The 18,318-nt window shown below is 38.8% G+C and overlaps 2 protein-coding genes across 2 annotated transcripts; one reads left to right on the top strand and one right to left on the bottom strand.

The window, feature by feature from the left end:
• Window positions 1–819: 819 nt before the first annotated feature.
• LOC104433272 (acyl-acyl carrier protein thioesterase ATL3, chloroplastic) lies at window positions 820–3,954 on the bottom strand. The gene is made up of 5 exons (XM_010045954.3): window positions 3,584–3,954; window positions 3,363–3,463; window positions 2,386–2,495; window positions 1,409–1,504; window positions 820–1,328 (listed from the first exon to the last, which is right to left on the bottom strand). Exons 1-5 carry the CDS (start codon window positions 3,817–3,819, stop codon window positions 1,173–1,175), a joined length of 699 nt encoding a protein of 232 aa, XP_010044256.2. The 5' UTR covers window positions 3,820–3,954; the 3' UTR covers window positions 820–1,172.
• A 6,487-nt stretch (window positions 3,955–10,441) lies between these two features.
• LOC104433270 (MYB-like transcription factor EOBI) lies at window positions 10,442–12,002 on the top strand. The gene is made up of 3 exons (XM_010045952.3): window positions 10,442–10,798; window positions 10,924–11,053; window positions 11,262–12,002. Exons 1-3 carry the CDS (start codon window positions 10,642–10,644, stop codon window positions 11,890–11,892), a joined length of 918 nt encoding a protein of 305 aa, XP_010044254.1. The 5' UTR covers window positions 10,442–10,641; the 3' UTR covers window positions 11,893–12,002.
• Window positions 12,003–18,318: the final 6,316 nt, after the last annotated feature.

The following is an 18,318-nucleotide window of genomic DNA, read 5'->3' as shown; positions in this document are numbered from 1 at the left end:
TGCACAATATTCTCTCCATATCATTGTGGACCTACAGAAATCGAACTTCACATTCATTAGAAATGGTTACTAAGTGACCACTAACTAGACCGACATTCTGGAAGATCCATTCGGAGAAAAAGAAGCTGAGAAGATGCAATATTTGCTAAGCGGCTTCTTCAGCACCAAGAGTAACCAAAGAGAGCAACTGCATAATCAAAATGATAAAAATTTGCAATTTGCTATGCTTTTAAATCAATGACAGTCGATGTATGCATTACAAAAGAAAAATGATTTGACTTCCCAATCAATAGAGACTGAAGCTCACACATTCAAACTCCAAATTCGCTAGTATGACATCCAATCAAGTCTTTCCCCAGGTAAAGAAGCCCTAGATGGACTTAATTCAAATCGTGTGGGATATCGTCACGAGTAAGAATCATTCCCATTTTTCTGGGTTTACCAATATGCAGGACTGCTTAATCCGATATTACCTGTTGTGGAAAAAGTGGAACTGCTCTCTACATCTCTAGGCACATGTACCCACAAGCATGCATGAGTACACAAAAAACACCATCTCCTTTCCTCTAGTCAAATACCCATCGAAACGGATCCACGTACACACTTTGAACAACAGAGTCTTTGAAATTAGACAAAAGAAAGGTTTCATACTCTCCCATTTGGTCAATCTTGAATTGAGCAAGCACACATATATCTCCAAAAGGTGCTTAACTGCCTCAGTGCACATAAGATAAGTGTTCAGCATAGAAGTGTTATCATCATGTTAGAGCTTGCGTTTGGACGTGACAAGACACCATTGAAGAGAAGTAGGGATGCATGTGCCAGGAAATTTTCCATGTACATTAATCAGTAATATCTACAAGTGGTGCATAGCAAACAGTTAGAATTCCCTCATGTGTCATTTAATGAACAGATACCGTTTACAGTTAATTGGTTGATTCCCACAGATGCCCAAATACAGGAGTTCAGAATGGTGGACTAGATCATACACTCCAAACATAATTGAATTCTATGAGCTGCTTGTGTGGAAGGACAGAGCTCAATTGACATGTGCAAGGATTCTTCCTCGTGGATGTCTGTCCTAGAAGTAATTCTAGTAGCTTCTCTTTCCCCTTCTGTGTCTGTCTTCATGATTTAAGCTCAAACAAGGGGACTCAGCAAAAGGGAGGGTCTTACACCAAGTATTCTATCACCAACTCCTTCTGCACATCAGTTGGCCTCCTCATTACAACGAATTGGACAAACTTAGATCTAATTTCTGGTGGAATACGGATAGGACGATAGTTCTTGTCAAGCCATACAGCTGTAGCCTTTGCTTCCAAAATAGGCTGTGGAACATGTAACAAAAATGTCTCAGCGCCAAGACAAGATCTAGTATGATATAGAGAGATGTAGTTGATAAACAGACCTCGTCATTTGGCAGCCTGAAAATGAAGTGCTCAAAGTATAAGCGAGCGGCTGATGAGTTAGAGACCCTCACCTTTACAATGAACCTGTCCCCACTCTGGTTGCCCAAGAAAGGACAATAAAACAACTAGTTAATGAATATTGAATGACATTACAATCACAAGCAAGCACTTCTGCACATAATTGTATAGTCGTATTTGGTGCTAAAGACAATGCTTTTTCAGAGTAAAATGTTCTGCTGTGTCTATTTGCATACGAGGAAGCTGGAGCATTTGAGTTCCTTACTGCCATCAGACAGCATACGTAGGTTCATCTATCTCCCTAACAACATCAACAATCACCGACCCTTTTTCCATTCACTCAGTGTACACATACAGGTTCTTCTATGCAATTGTGTCCTCTCTGGGACTATATCCCTCATCTGCTCCTTAGACATCCCCTTGGATTTCCCTCTCTTTTTCTCATTAGCCCTAACCAAAAAGTGATACTAGCTATTGTCACAATTTAAGAGAATACTTCTACTTTTGAATGAATATGCTAGAATCACTAGTCAAGAGCAGAGGCACCCAGTATGTGCTCTTTAATATTTTAAAATTTTTTCTCAGGAAAAAAATTGAAAATAGTGAAATGAAATGAAAAGGCAAGAGGAGAAAGAAAACAAAGGACAAACTCTGAAGGACCTTAAATATCTCAATCTATCTATTGTCTTGTCATTGTTGCCACTATATTGAACTCTATATAGGTGTTAAATGTATATCTAGGATAGCTTTGGACCAACATAAGGAATTAGTGAACATTTTATAGGGCAAATACCAGCTCTGATTTGGATCAAAAGCGTGTGAAGTCTGCATAAATCAATTTAAAGTTAAGGAGGACCCCAAAGAAAGCAAGGCAAGGCATACCACGATTCATGACCAGATATCATTAAATTAATCTTGAAGTATCTTCTTTGCAAGAAATTAGAAATGAAAAACATACTTTTAGAGGAGCGAGAAATTTGAGTGACAACTCTGATAATGCCAATGCATTACCAGTTCTGGCCACAGCATCAGCACTTACACCAATCATTTCCAGAAGCTCATGTCGACCTGATTGAAGACCAAAATAGTTAGTTCTGCTCTTGAATTGTGTGCAGACTTGTTAATCTAGTCTAATAAAAGAAACTATTCAAGCTGCACAAAATGACAAATCGTCAGAAGAACAACCTTCACCTCTCAGTTTCCAACCACAAAGCAGGGTGCCAAAACAATGCCTTTGAGACAAGTCATTATTATCGTATGATTAGCATATTCCCATCCAAGGAAAGAAGCTCAACTAAAAAGAGAAGCAGGAAGATTTGTGGAAGTATGAGATTTCAGCTATTACTAACCCTAGCATAATTTTATAAATTGGACTGGAGTTCTCCTCTTTATCACTAGAAAGTCAAGACCACTCCCAAAGCTCTATGCGGGACATTGCATACAAATTTTACCTGGTTTTGACATATGCATCCCCAGAAAAAGGAGGGAACCACCAGATCACAAAAGGTATAGCGGCTCAGCGGACAAACTAACGTTATGGAGATTTGAGAAGACTGTTATCTAGCCAGACCAATACTTTCCAAAGTCCTTTTGTTCTGTTTTCGTGAAAACCTCTAACCTTTGTCCCTAGACACTTGCAAACCACAAATTTTAACATTAGTCCCCTATGTTATTCTTATTACCACTATTTGAAGAGAAGCAACTCTGTAGTCACATTATTCTTACTACCCTTTGCCAGATGCTACTCGAACGAGGTGACATGACTAAGAGACTGAATCTATCCCCCTCCTATTAAAACCTTCCTCCGAAAGAATCTCGACCACACAAGGAGGCCGGACCGGAAGTGGGAAATGCATTTGCTTCATAAAAATGTCGTCAACAGGGAAAATGCACTAAAGAAAAATTCATGCATAACTTAGAAACTACGAGGCTCACCATGTTGACAGTAGCTCGCGTAGACTGCATTGTTCACCACGCCATACTGATCCAATTCATAGTCACGGACCTTGAGCTCCACATCGATGAACCCACTCATTCTGCGAAGAACAACAAAAATTGCGAACCTCATCAGTCCTCATCACAAACCCAATTGACGCAAGCAAAAGACTCATCATCGCAGTGCCCAGATGGATGCATTTGACAAGAGCGGCGAGTACCCTGTGCCACCTTTGAGATCAAGCAATGCCGACGGCGCGCGTAAGCCCCTCGCGGTGGACAGCGGCCGGAGGGGCGTCGGCGTCGGCCGGGAGACCGGGAAGGCCGGCGGCGGACGGCGAAGAGGGAGCGAGGCGGCGCCGGCGCCGGCACGGGACAGATGGATGGTCACGTGCGCGGGCGGGGCCGAGGCGAGCGCTTGCAGCATCTTGGACGGCGGCGGTCCGATCCGGGACATCGCGAGGGACGGGAACCGCGGAAGAGGGACGGATTGCCCGAACGAATGGCCCTTCTTCGCATTTTAATTTTAAATTCAAAGGAGGGCGATGTCGATACGATTCATGCAGACGAAAGTCTTAGGTGGATAATCCGCTCCGACATCATCGAATCCCACCGGTTCAACACAACGAATGGCGTGGACAGGTACAGCTCCTGAATCAAACCCGGCTCAGCGGGCGACTCGGTTTTGGTCTTGGGCCAACCCCAAACCTGATATAGGCCCAGCATCTAATGGGCCACGAGTTGGGCCCAACGGGGCTGCTTCTGATATTAAGGACGACGGCTGGTCGGATTAACTCGTGTTCTCGACCCGCCCAACCCCTTGGGTTACGTTCAGTAGCCAAGATAAAATTCAAGATAAGATAAAATTTATTCTATCTTACATTTGATACTTACTTAAGATACGATGAGATATAAATCGAATAAAATTATCTTATCGAAGAGATGGGATAAAGGTAAATAGAATTTTTAATATCCATAATAATAATAAAAATTCGAATAACAAATTTATTAAATTAACCAAATTAAAATTATATTTCAATATCAATAATATTTGAATTCTAATATAAAATTCAAAATAACAAATATAACCATTTAGTTAGTTTTATTTTTTATTTATATATTCAAATTAATTCTATTTTATGATATAAATTCACTATATAAATATAAATTCATATTTATATTTATTACATGTTTTTAGGTATTTTAGTATCTTAAGTATATTGGCGCAGTTTACTATTTAATAATTTCTTATTAGATAATGATGGAAGAGGGAAAATATAAAAAAAAAGAAATTAATTAAAAAGGAAAATAAATAAATAAAAATAAAATAAAATAAAGTAGGTAAGAATGTCACAAGAGATTTTTACCATATCCATTTATAAGAATTTTGATCAATTTATATTAATATGTTGTTTAAACTAAACATTGTACATGATATGATGTGAATATATTTGACTTTATTATTATAATCACCAAAGAGTTGATAAGATATAGCAAAATCTTTGGATTTGAAAGCCTATCCTATTTAGTTCTATACTGGTTAGAAATTCGGACGATCAAATGCAATTTTGGTGACATAGGAAATTGGTGTGTGGGGACGATCATCACATAAACTCAAGAAGTACCACTTTGGTCATCCCCACAACTAGTTTCCTACTAATTGATGTGTTGTTTGATAAGTCCCCTTCCTTCAGCTTCAATAGTAATTGCAAGAGCTCTAATGCCTTGCTACGAAGATCTGCTTTTTTAAATGTTAGATTTATGTTTGTTTAACTTGTTGCAATTATAGGTTAATGGCTTAAGATAACTCTTCAATTCATGTCCTTTTAAGTTTTCTGCTATGGCTTTTTTGTCCTTAATAATACTGTTGTAATCATGGAACAATGGCTCTACAAACATGAGCATAATCAACACGACTCTTTAGTTCATGTCCATTCAATTTTTTGTTAGTAGTTTTCTTTGTCTTTAAAAAGACATGTCCTTTCAGCTTTAAAAAGACATGTCCGTCAGTTCATTAGTAGTTGCTCTCTAGGTGTGCCAATTCGAGAAAAAGTTTGCTTAAACTCTATTTGCGTTGTTTTATTTAGTAGACATGGTTCATAAATTTACAAAGCACCACCAGTAGAAATTAATCGCTTTAAAAAAGTTCTGTAATCCGTACCTCACCTTCTGTCTAATTTGGTTTCAATCTTATAGCAATTTTATAAGTCCATATTTGGTTTGTAATTCACTCCCCTCTTTATGTTAGTTATCGCTTTCTTAGAGTTAAATTTTCAATAATTTCCCTTGTTACAATAAATATTAGGGATAATACTCCAAATCCGGGTACACTTGTGACAAATTTACCCAAACTATTTTTTGAAAAAACCCAAACCTTTTGACAAATTTATCCCAAACCTGGTACACTTGTGACAAATTTACCCTATGTTAGTTTTCGTTAAATTTTATTCTTAAATTATTAAGTTAAATGACACGTAATAGTTAACCAGTATACCAATTTAGGATTTTACGTTCCGTTTGTCACAGTTTACAATTTTTACGCTTTTTTTGTGGTATTAATCTAATTTAGCATAGGGTATTTATTTGGTCAGTTTGAGGTAAATTTGTCATTGTAGGGGTTTTTTATAATCAGTCGGGTAAATTTGTCACAAGTTTACTAGTTTAGGGTTTTTCATGGTCAAAAAAATAGTTTTGGGTAAATTTGTCACAAGTATACCAGTTTGGGGTTTTTTAAGGTATTAACCCTAAATATTATTGTTTTGGAAACAACACAACTTGTTTTTGTTGTCTCCATACAATGATGTTGCAGAGAAAACAGAACTTAAATGCACACTGCCAACCAGTAAAATCATAGTTACTAGAAAAGGAATTTCCAATGTTTATTTGTCCAGTGATTGGTCGTCAATTATTTTATTAGACATATCCATTCTTATAAAATGAGTGTGTGCTTAACTTGGATGGTACTCTGTTGACCCTCTTATTTTCTGGCTTTAGCTTTGTAGTATTTTGGTTTTGCTCTAATTCAATTTGCTTTACCACAAAGTGCATACTTTATATATATATATATATTTAAGAAATCAATACAATCTTTTTACAATTAAAAAGAAAAAAAGCCAAAGTGTTCCGTCCAAGTCGATATTCACGTGTTCACTATTATTCTTTTTCGTTAAAAGAAAATAAGAGAATTCATGATACTTGACGTGGAGTGGTCGGTTCTTCAAATAGTTGGGATAAGGTAATTGACGCTAATTTTCCCCATCGAGCACATAAAATTACATCAGGGACCAAGAAACACATGAATTTACATCTAAAATTAAAAGATTCCAATCCAAGCAGCAATTACTTAGACAGCAAAAAAAAAACAAAATGTCAATCAACCTCTGCGCATGTCCATGTCTTTGAAAATTCAAAATCATAACTTTTTAATCACGAGTTGATGGTTTATATAGACATAAACAATAAGGTTCAGGCATCAGTGGGTCACCCATCAAACTTGGGAATATGATTACTTGAGAGTTGTGATCATATAGATGAAAAAGTAATACTATGTAGAATTTCAAATAAAGAGTCCGTGAGCCTAAATATGTAGTACAATTGATGAGAACCAATAAAGGAAAATATATAGAATTTCCTAAATATATCTCTAACACGATTGGTTGATGAACATAGAGGCATCCAAAACGGAAGCCTCCAAAGTGACCAGTAGCTTTCCCTCCCCTTTCGCTGAGCAATGCTCGTCGTCTCTCACGTCCGACCCCCACCCCACGCGTACGCACACATTACATATGTCACATGTTATCCTCACACGCACGCACGACTTCTATCGCGAATTATTATTGTACGAGAAACGGGGTGGTCCCTTGGCTTGCTTTCACATGACATATTGGCAACCATCTCCTCCAACTGCACAAATTTGGATAAAGGACAAAACCCTCTCTCTCTCTCTCTCTCTCTCTCTCTCTCTCTCTCTCTCTCTCTCTCTCTCTCGATCGATCGATCTCGATATCGATCTCGATTGGAAACTTGGGGAGTATGAAATGCGAGCAACCCCAGCCAGCCATGAACACAATTATTGGCCGTCACGGAGTGGACCTGCCCTTCGATTTTAAGTCCACGTTGTGCAGTGAATCGAGCCCCCCACCCACCATCGCCTTGAAGATGGCAAATTTTTCACACCCCACCAGATCACGCGCGCCCGCACAACACGACACTCGAATGGAGGGGGGGTCCTCGGATGGATTTTAAATCTTGTTCGCGTCGAAACTGTGTCGGCAACTCGTGGTCGGTTCTTTGGATTTCATTAGTAGACCTCAGTCTATTGTGAGCTCACGCGATTGTACTTATCGTTTCGACATGGACGGCCTTGGACTATAGTTAACCTGTTTGGTTTTCTTTTTTCTTTTTTGGATTGGAAAGAAAATTTTCATTTCGTATGAAAGAGAAATGCATAATTTCAAGATAAAAGTGGGAATCCTCCCACAAAACGATTAAATCGGAAAAGTGAATTAACTTGGTACATCCTGCAGATACTATTTCCACAAAAATAAATCTTTTGTAATACCAAAGCACAATCATCTCGCATTATCGCCAATGATGAGCACACACTGGAAAAATCCCTCTCCAATAACTACGGCTTTACTAAAAGGTGGTGTGAGCATAAGCAAGCTTAAGTTTAGTGTGCTAAGCACCATCACAGTATAGAGACCACAACAACACCTAAAGGTTCTAAGAGTATCGAAAACGCCTTGTAAATCTCATATATATATATATATAACTAAATCGAGATGAGATAAAAGAACACCCAAATCTAGATCTAGCTCTAGATCTGTGGAAGATGTCGACCACATCGTCCACAAAATCAACAAAAAAAAATCTAAGAGAGAGAGAGAGAGAGAGAGGTTCTTTATCTCCCTTAGGGGAATTAGTTTTGGACCTCTAACCTATTTGGTTTTCAGAAAGTATTTCAAGATTTAGGGTGTGTATATATCACAGGAAAATGAATAATTTGAATAATATGTATTTTGTAAAATGATCATTTATATTACTTACAAATATAAACAAAAGAAAATATTTTTATCCTTTACAAAATGATGATAAAAAAAATCATTGATTAATTACCTCATGCAATACAAATAACTATTTTTAGAAAAATATTTTTCAAATCATTTATTTTTCAAATAAATAAACGAAGCCTTAAGGATACTTATGGATTGTTTTGTGGCTTTTGCCATCACAAGAAAGTCGAGTAGAGCATTGGAATAAAGGGTCTTACCCCAAAGGAACTTTTATGAAAATTGCCATTAGATGTTTGATCGTACATGAGGTAGGTGAACCTCACCAAGATTTTAGGAAGTCTCTCTCCACACGAGGTGCGTGGAAGCTAAGCAACTTAGTATGAGCCATCCGGAGTAAGTCCATTCCATGGTAGATACTTGACCCCGGACCCCGACTCCATATCCCTTTACCATTGCCTTAATCACATTGATGGTGACAGCCTCTACTTGGGCTGACATTATCATCTTAGCAAAGCCGACAAAAGAAAAGTCAAAACAATCAAAACTGAACTATTTGGGTCATCCATCTAACTTAAATTAGATGCTCAAATCAATGCCCAAAAAATATTTAAAAACTGGATGCTCGAATGGTTTCTCATTTTCAAGGTACTGTTGTTGCACAATGGAAGCTTGTGACTTTATCTTGATAGGCCAAGAGGAGCCCCCCCCATAATCTCTCTCACGCGGTCAAATTTAGCTGCCACAAATTGGAAAGATGGAAATCCGAAATTCCATGTTCGGACCAGGTTCTGCCCTTTTACTATCCCATCCCAGATTCGTCTACCGACTGGGTTTTAATGCTGAAAATACCCGTCTGTAGAAAAACCCTTCTTCTGCTTGACGTGACCTGCATACGTGGAAGAAATTTTCAGCTTTCTTGCTTTTCCAAGTATTCCAAGGTGTTAGCTTACTGCCGCCCCTATTGAGCATACCCTACAGTTCCACGTTTACTCATTATATTATTATTTTCGTGAACGATTTATATCTTTGTTCGGTCAACCACGTTTCTCACCAAGAATCTAGAAGCACTAGATGGGAAAATGGAATAAATCATAACCTCAGAAGAAACACCCAAGAACCCATCCATCCCTCAACGGTTCTTTTCACCAAGAAGACCCACCAAGGTCTCAGTCTCATCCCCTGCTCCAGCCCCCCCTCCTTCTCTCTCTGCGGCCCTTCATTTTGAGTTCATGGTGACGCTTCACTTCATCCAAAGCACATGCATCAGAATCGAACTGAGAGCTCGCGATATGATAGCACGAATTTGATTTAACTGCTGTTGGCATGTGATATGTGAGCTTCACGCGGAAGAGTTTGATCAGCCACTTTTTCAAGGGAAATAAAGTTTCAATTATATTACTGAACCTACCACGTGAAGCAGAAAAGTTGTCATATGAATATAGTACATATACTGAACTGAACTATGATTGATATTTACAATTTTATACGAATGTTACGTGGGTCTCACCCTATCTGGCCATTCACATTAAGATTGATAAATCACTTCTTCAAAAGGGAGTAAAGTTTTACCTATATTATTGGATTTACCATGTGAAATGGAAAAGTTATCATATAAATTAAATTATGATTGATAACGATGATCCTATGTGCATGTGCATATCATGTGGATCTCACCATATCTAACCTTTCATATTAAATTTGATAGAAATACCAACAAGAGCGAATGTTTCCACCACAACGAGGCAAGAGTGTGTATGTATAATTTCATGGGTGCAATCCCTTAGCCCATTGGTATGAACCTCATTAAAATAGGACCCATAACAAGATATGGTACCGTGTAACTAAAGCTCTATCAATAAAATTTTCTTGGAACCATGAAATATTCCACAATCCTTGTAACAGGCATTTCTAAAGAAAAAAGTTGCCAAAGTAACATGAAAATATTCATTCCTGCCCTCAATGAACACAAGAATAAAGGGTCTATACATCGTTTTCCAAATTTGCCGCCTCCTAGGGGGTAAGAACTTGTTGGCCAGATACATGCTCTGACCCCAAAGAAAAATTATGTTCCGCATGACTTTGTATATAAAGGCAACGAACATGTGGAAAAAGCTCAAAAAAACAAGGGTTTACTTTACTATTCTAAGTCCTCTACTTCTGGTTTGGAATCACTAATTTCTTGGTCTCACTTTCGCTTGGCCTATCACCCGAGAGTTCTCTGCAGAAACTTCACAGCCGTCCTCTGCTCTTTCACCAACCATTGTATGCCTGGTTTTACTAGGGCTAGGAAGATGAGCATGTCCGGAGAAGAAGAGGGTGACCTGCGAAGGGGGCCATGGACTCGCGAGGAAGACAATTTGCTCATTCACTCGATCACATGCCACGGCGAGGGACGCTGGAATATGTTGGCGAAGAGCGCAGGTAAAAGAGACTAACCGGAGTATGATAATTTGACAGTCATTTTTCGTTGGCAATTAGAACGTCTAGATGTTGCAGAAAAGAAAGGCATGATGTAAAGAGGATGAATCTGTCGTTCCTGGTTTCAGGATTGAAGAGAACTGGCAAAAGCTGCAGATTAAGGTGGCTGAATTACCTGAGACCCGACATCAAGCGCGGGAATCTCACCCCGCAGGAACAGCTCATGATCCTTGAACTTCACCACAAATGGGGCAACAGGTCAACATTCAATTGATATTTTCCTTATATAATTTCGTCACATAGGTCGTAAAAGAAAGTTTGTTCTTTCCTACGCTCCTTACTAATAATATGTCGCATGTATTTTTCTGTATCCATCTGTTTAAATTCAATGATGACATATCAGTATTCAGGTAATTTCATTGCTCATCACATGTGCTAATAATTTGATCATTGGGCGGATTTGCAGGTGGTCGAAAATCGCGCAGTATCTCCCAGGAAGGACAGATAACGAGATCAAGAACTACTGGAGGACGCGGGTGCAGAAGCAAGCGCGCCAGCTCAACATCGAATCCGACAGCGAGAGGTTTCTCGATGCGGTCCGCCATATCTGGATGCCCCGGCTGCTCCAGAAAATGGAGCAAGCTTCGTCCTCTGATCAAACAACCAGGACTTCTGATATGAGCATGAATTGTTCTGTTTCTGCCTCTCCAGTACATTATCCTCCCTCCACATCCTCACCCAGCAAATTGACCCAGAACTCGAATTCTTCGATGGAGGTCTCGAGTTATACGATGGCTGATGCAGATATTTCTCCGAATTTCCCGATAACGGGACAGACACCTGAAATTCCTGAAGCATTCTCAAATGCAGATGTAGTAGGCTTTGGCAACAGTACTGCGTACAACCCTTTGCTTGCGGGCGACGGTTACTTCGGGGACGGCACCAGCTATGATGTGAACGACTATGCCACCATGTCAGCACTGAGCGCTTGCAACGGGTTTCCATTGCAGGGCCACGTGGAAGGAGGCAACTGGGCGGTCGATGACGTGGCGGATGCTTGTTGGACAGTCGATGACATATGGAAGTTTAGAGACTAATGCAGGGCTGGAGGATAGTCTAGTTATTTATGCGTAGACCAATCCCAAGATCTTTTCAACTGGGTCTAAAATTTTTACTTATTGATTCGTCATAAGCTTCTTCTGTGACACCCTAGAAGTGGGTTCGATTTTAAATGCAGATGATGTTAATAGTTCTCATCTTTTGAAAATTATTGGCATGACGTTAGCACTTATCCAAGCAGTGCCCTAACATAGGGGTTTTGTTGCAATTTTATTGACCAGCCCAAAAAAGTGGTAGATAATTGTTCTTATATTATATCACAATGTGTCATGTCTTACCATCTTTTATGCAAATTAATTCATTCATCCCAAATATCATATATTATGATTTTGACAGGTGAAAGGAGTTTTGAAGACCTTGATATCTATATATTGCTATCACCCCCAAAATTCATTTGACTTCATTTCGCTCCCCACATAGTATAATACGATAATATCCCCTCAAACCCTCCATCACCAATGTGTTTTGGGCAAATTGATACTGTTACAAGTAAGAGTAGGCAAAGTATACTATTGACATTGTCCAAAGATCGGCCCCTGTTTGGTCAACAGGCCGGCCAACAACATTCTTCTCCGGATAAGTCGGTCCAAGGGAACTTCTTCAATTATTGATTTGCTGACCAACTGGATGAGATCAGAGGTCATGTCTTTTCGAGGAAATTATGGAGAGGAATTTCGATTTCTTCGGCCAACGCACGTTGAGCCGAGGTGGAGTCACATCGACGGTAGGGATAGGGAATACCTAGGCCAATGCATGTGTGTTGTTCGATCGTGCATCTTATGTTGTGGTAAGAGCACTTAATGCCAGACCCACACCTGCACACGTTGCACGAGTCGTGAAAGAGATCGATTGTAACATGGCATGGCATCCTCTCGTCCTGTTTTGTTTTTTTTTCCTTTTGTCTTTCTTTTCATGTAGTTTGAGGTTGGAAAAGTCCAGTCTATGGCAATGTGAGTCAATTTCAAGTGGGCCAAACTACTTTCGATTGGTAAACAACTCAACTTATTTTGGGTGAATCGAACCTCAATGAGGAATACTTAATTAGCCGCACCACACAGCAACCATTTGAGAAAATCTTACTTATGAATCAACTAAGAATACCTTTCTCGGTCAATGTAAATATATTTCGAACGTAATCACTTACTATAAGATATTCTAAAAGTGATGATTTGAAATTAGGGATGATGCATATTTATATTCGACTTCACTGGATGTGCTCCACCTAATAATAAATCACACGGCGTAAATTGAACTTCCCAATAACCTCCAATGTCAAGAACGACGATAGATGAAGTCATCGTCATCATTAATACACAACTGTCGTTTCAACTCAAAAAAAATAAATAATTAAAAAAAGGTCTTTAATCTTTAGATCCTATATTGCCCAAGGCTAAATTTCTAATTCAATCGATCAAATCAAGGGTGTCGTGAAGCATGTTTTTGTTACCATCGGGAGTATGATTTGATCTTAAGATGGGGGCCATGATTTCCAATTCACCGCCAATTATAAGTGCATCCAGGTAGCTTGTACTTGCTTATATTGATGGGTCCGATCCTACAATGTTGCACCGAACAGTTTTCACATCCTCCGTTCTAAAGAGATAAACACTGAACGAAATGTCTATGTCATGATCCTCCTGTCCAATCAATCAAAGTCGCATGAAGTCCAGCAAAAGCTAAGCTCCAAAAAGAGGTTCCCCCTCTTCGTTATGTTCTGAAGTTGAAATTTTCGCGTGCGTTGCGTGGAGTTGCTCCTCTCGTGCTGGCTGTCACTCACCCTCCCCCCCGTGATGAGCAGATCAACCACTCGACGTAAATGCTGAGGATTTCCCCAATTCACGAATTTGATAGCGCAGCCGAGAAAGTTCAAAGCAATCACAGAACGTCCACGTCCAAAAACAAAAGCATCGTTTCGGCTGCTCGTCCAGTTCTGAGCGTCTGCTAATGTGCGCTTGACTGCAGCCTAGAATAATGGTCAGGTTGGACAAAATCACAAGCAACTCATCCAATTCCATCGACTGTTGATGCTTCTCTCAGCGACAATCAAGCCTAAAACTACAATCCAACGACTAGCATATTTGACTTTGGCTTGAAGTTAATCTCGAATGATTTGAAATCCCACCCGAAATTACGTTGTATGGAAACTCGAACCATATTAGGCAAGTTGAAATTGGACTAGTGCCGACAAGATCGCAAGTGGCGTAGAGCAGGAAATTAATTTCCCACCGTGATTTGTGATTTTTTTTTTTTTTTGAAGTCGAAGTCCGTATTGACTTTCGAGAAAGACCCAGTCTTTTACATAAATAAATAAATATATATACATATAAAGTTGTAAAGTTCGATCTCTAGCGCATGTAGAGAATATGCTAAATATGTGTGAAAATTCCCAAGGGACACAAAGATAACAAGAGTCGTCATCAAAGTTGAGAATTTGGGATAATTCCTTTCTTGTGATTGATTCTTGTGAATTCGAGTTTGATATGGGAATGTGAAATCCTTACAAGTAAGTGTAATTGAGCGATTAACCATCTCGTCAATATTTCCTTATTGGGTAGGCACGCCGCCAAACCATATATATCATTATGCTCGGAGCATATTTTGCAAACTAAATTTCTTATTCAAATCATCTGTCCATCCGTGTGTCTGCGTCGGTCACAGCACATCTAATTTAGAAACCAACGTCGAAAGTCGTCTGCACATGAGATTCGATTGAACGATGGCATTCGTGCATAGCCTTAAAGATGTTCCTTTTCCATTCCTTTCTATTTTCATGGATTGATTTTCCGGGGAAATGGAGAAGTCGCCATCAGCGTGACAGAGGCACAAATTCAAAGGTAGATTATTCCAGTTGAAAATTCACATCTTGCCTCAGTTGCCAAAAGAATAAACCAAAAAAAAACAGAAGAAAAAGAAAGAAGAATAAAACGAGGGCTCTAAGGTACTTCCTTCCAGAAGAGAGACAGAACAGGAGAGCAGAACAAGGAGTCGAAGTACGAGAATCGACTATAACAAGAAACAGTAATCACCAGGGGTTTTGCAGGAGCATAGAACAATATGTCACACGATGCGTTGGCAACGAAATTAAGAAAAAGCATGAAAAGGACAGACTTAGCAAGAGAGATGGCTCGTGCTTATTTCTAAAGTAACTCGAATGCTAATATGATTCGGGAAAGAAGGGAAATGATTCTGCTAAATACAATTCACTTTCTCTTGTCTCTATTTTGCGAAATAATACGGTGGAATCGAAGCTTTGATTCGTTATCAAGAACGAACGTAACAATGAAGAGATGATAGAATTAGAAGAAGAAGAAGAAAAAGACGTGATTTTCCCATGTTGAGAATATTTTGTTAGATCATACTTTAGCATCGTTTGACCCGACTTTGCAATAACAATATATGTAGAGACAAGCTAAACACTCAAATCATTAATTATAAGCTATGAGAATTGAGAATTGAGAATTGGGATCTTCTACAGTTACCATGGATTCGATTATCTAGATGTTAAACTTAGGAGTTAAGAAAATTGTGAGAATTTGGTGGACAACTACCGACTATTCTAAAAGTTTAAGTTATTAGAAGAATGCATTATTTATTATTTAAATATTCTAACACTCTTCCTCATACTTAGTCTAATATTTTGCCTAGTAGTAAGTGTGGAATTTAATTGGGAAGACAAATGAGACTAGAAAGATTCAAACTTAAAATCTCTAGTTTTGATATCATGTGAGAATGTGATAGGACTACTGTCAACTATTCTTAAAATTTAAACTGTTAGATAAATACATAATTTATTATTTAAATGTTCTAAAAAAAATCATCATCAAAGTTGATGGAGGTGTTTACTCCTTGATCTTTCTAATCAAATAGAGGGCAGGATTTCTTTAAAAAAAAAAAAAAAAAAAAAACAAGAATGAGCGAGTTAAGACTCCATTTTCTTTGAAGACGCATCAACACATTAAAACATTGAAAGTGACTAACACTCCTTTTTATTTGCGTGTTCCTTTTTTTCCAATCTTCCCACAATTGGGTTTTGAAATTTCCAAAAGCGCATTTGAGTAAAGTTTGGGTATTTTCCGTAGCACGACTTAATCTAAACCTTTAGTTGAGTTATCGATATCGCCCATCAAATTAAGGGGGCAATTTAATAAGCAAATCAACCCCTTCAAATGTAGAGGATCTCAATACCACTCTTTTACAAAGAAAAAAAAAAACTTGAAATCCTTGCTCGACCTATCACAACGGATCTCAAATCAACAAATTGTTAATTACGATTGCTGGCCATATTTTGCCAATTAACTTTGATGAGCAAAGGCGATATGTGAAACTCCTTTCCTTAATCAAAACCACTGTAGATTTCCCTGGTGCTTACGCTGCTGTCTGGCGATTGCAATCAAATATATCACACGAGGAACCCAGACAGATTCCAACGTTTGCCGGTAGGAAAACACATCATCAAAGTGATGGGAACAAACCTCGGGACGATGCTTCTCTAGACCAGCACATGGCACAGGATAGTAAGCCTGAATATCGAAAGGTGCTCTCCCCACTATTTCGAGGGTCCTTTTTATGTTGGTGTGCGCCCGAGTCAGATCAGTTAGCCCCATTGGATTCCATGTATTCGAGCATGTGACCAACTGATGAGACTGATTATAATTGATTTTGTGTTTAGAAGCTTGGAGGCAAGTCTCGATCATGTTTCTCATCACCATCTTTTTCAAGATTTTCAATCAAATCAAAAGCTCTCTCTCTCTCTCTCTCTCTCTCTCTCTCTCCCCCTGTGTCAAAGATAATAGCGTGAAGAAACTGAACTCTCTTTTTTTGTGGAAACAGCTTATTGGTTTTATCAATTGGGTGCTTTTAGCGCCAGGGAGTCTAGGGCCTGATTTGAACGACGGCGACGTTCCAAATGATGATCACGAATCGTTTCCTATGGCGAGAGGGAGGGCAACGAGTTACCTGACATAACTTTAGCAAATCATGGGTCATCATATCAGAGATTCTGCAAGTCACGACAAAATTTGTTCATGTAAAACATGTTCTCTCGGAGAAATTGCATTCGATTTAAAGGACTTTCCGTTTTCAGAACAGCTCGCATTAAAAACTTGTTACACGGACAATGTATTAGTTCGAGTACTATGTGTGGACAATGTGATCGGCAAGCAATCGATGGGAGCGCGAATACAGCTTTCGACTCCTTGAAAAGTCATCTACATTGCGCGTAGGACACGATCAATGGGGCCCGATCCCAAGTCGGTATATGCTGTCCATGACAAAGTTTATGAAACGACATAGGAACTTATTCGAGCTTTCCAATTTCAGCTGGTACACGTTTTGCTTTCTTGGTTTAGACCTTTATAAATTTGAGGGAATCTAAACTTAGTTGCGTGTGAAAGCATGAAATATAGTTCTTCATTTCCATTGGACTCCTCCCCCGACTTATGAATCTTCAAAGCAATTTAATTCCTATTTTTCATGCCAATTATATATCTATTCGCCCATTCTAAGGTAGAATTCTAAAATTTGCAAGTTCTTAGAGGAATAATTTCAAAATATATATATATCTTATATGTATTATATCTGTATCAATTTAGTCCTAAATCTTTTAATTTAGCCAATTTAATCTTAAATCTTTTGATAATTTGTCAATTTAATTCATTCGGCCAATTTTAACCAAAAACTGCCAACATGAATATTAATCGTCTTGCGTGAACTGAATTGGCAAAACATCATAAGGATTGAGACTTTTATGGTCAAATTAAAATGGTTATGATTGAATTAGCATAGGTTCAGTAGGTTTATAACTTGGCTCAGGCCAATAATTACACACGACAATGATCAGAATGATTTTAAATCAATCCACCATCTACAACCAGAAGCCTTCATCCCTCAACCACAGTTCACAGGAACCAATGTCATGGTCGATCGTAGGACACGTGACGGTGTCTTGGAATGTCATTGAGTCAATGTAAAGATCTCTCCAATCAATGTCCCGTGGTAGCACGCCTGAGAAAGGTGTCTTTCACAACGCATGCTAATTGCTCACCGAGTCGAGCTTGGTGGGACACGCAGTTATAAGTGACATCACACAGCACAACGTCTCATCCGTTAACGTGTACATGGGTTTCACATGGAAAACGAACACCTAGCTCAATCAACTAATTGTTCTGATATCGAACGGTAGAAATTTGTCTAAAGTTCTCAAGTCATTCAAATAATTGCAACCGTAGTTCACAAGTTTGGAAGGGGCTTGCAGTAAGATTATTCGCAAGATTTTACTTATCAATCACCGACGAAGAAAACCAAGAACGTAGCCTGCATGTAACATCACTCGAATGGACCAGCGATGCAACAGGCGAACAAGCTTGGTCTGTTTGATATTATGGTCAGACTACTATCCACAACAC

This window comes from Eucalyptus grandis, chromosome 2 (genome assembly GCF_016545825.1).
Source record: "Eucalyptus grandis isolate ANBG69807.140 chromosome 2, ASM1654582v1, whole genome shotgun sequence".
NCBI lineage: Eukaryota > Viridiplantae > Streptophyta > Magnoliopsida > Myrtales > Myrtaceae > Eucalyptus > Eucalyptus grandis.
This window is presented reverse-complemented; position numbering and strand designations above follow the sequence as displayed.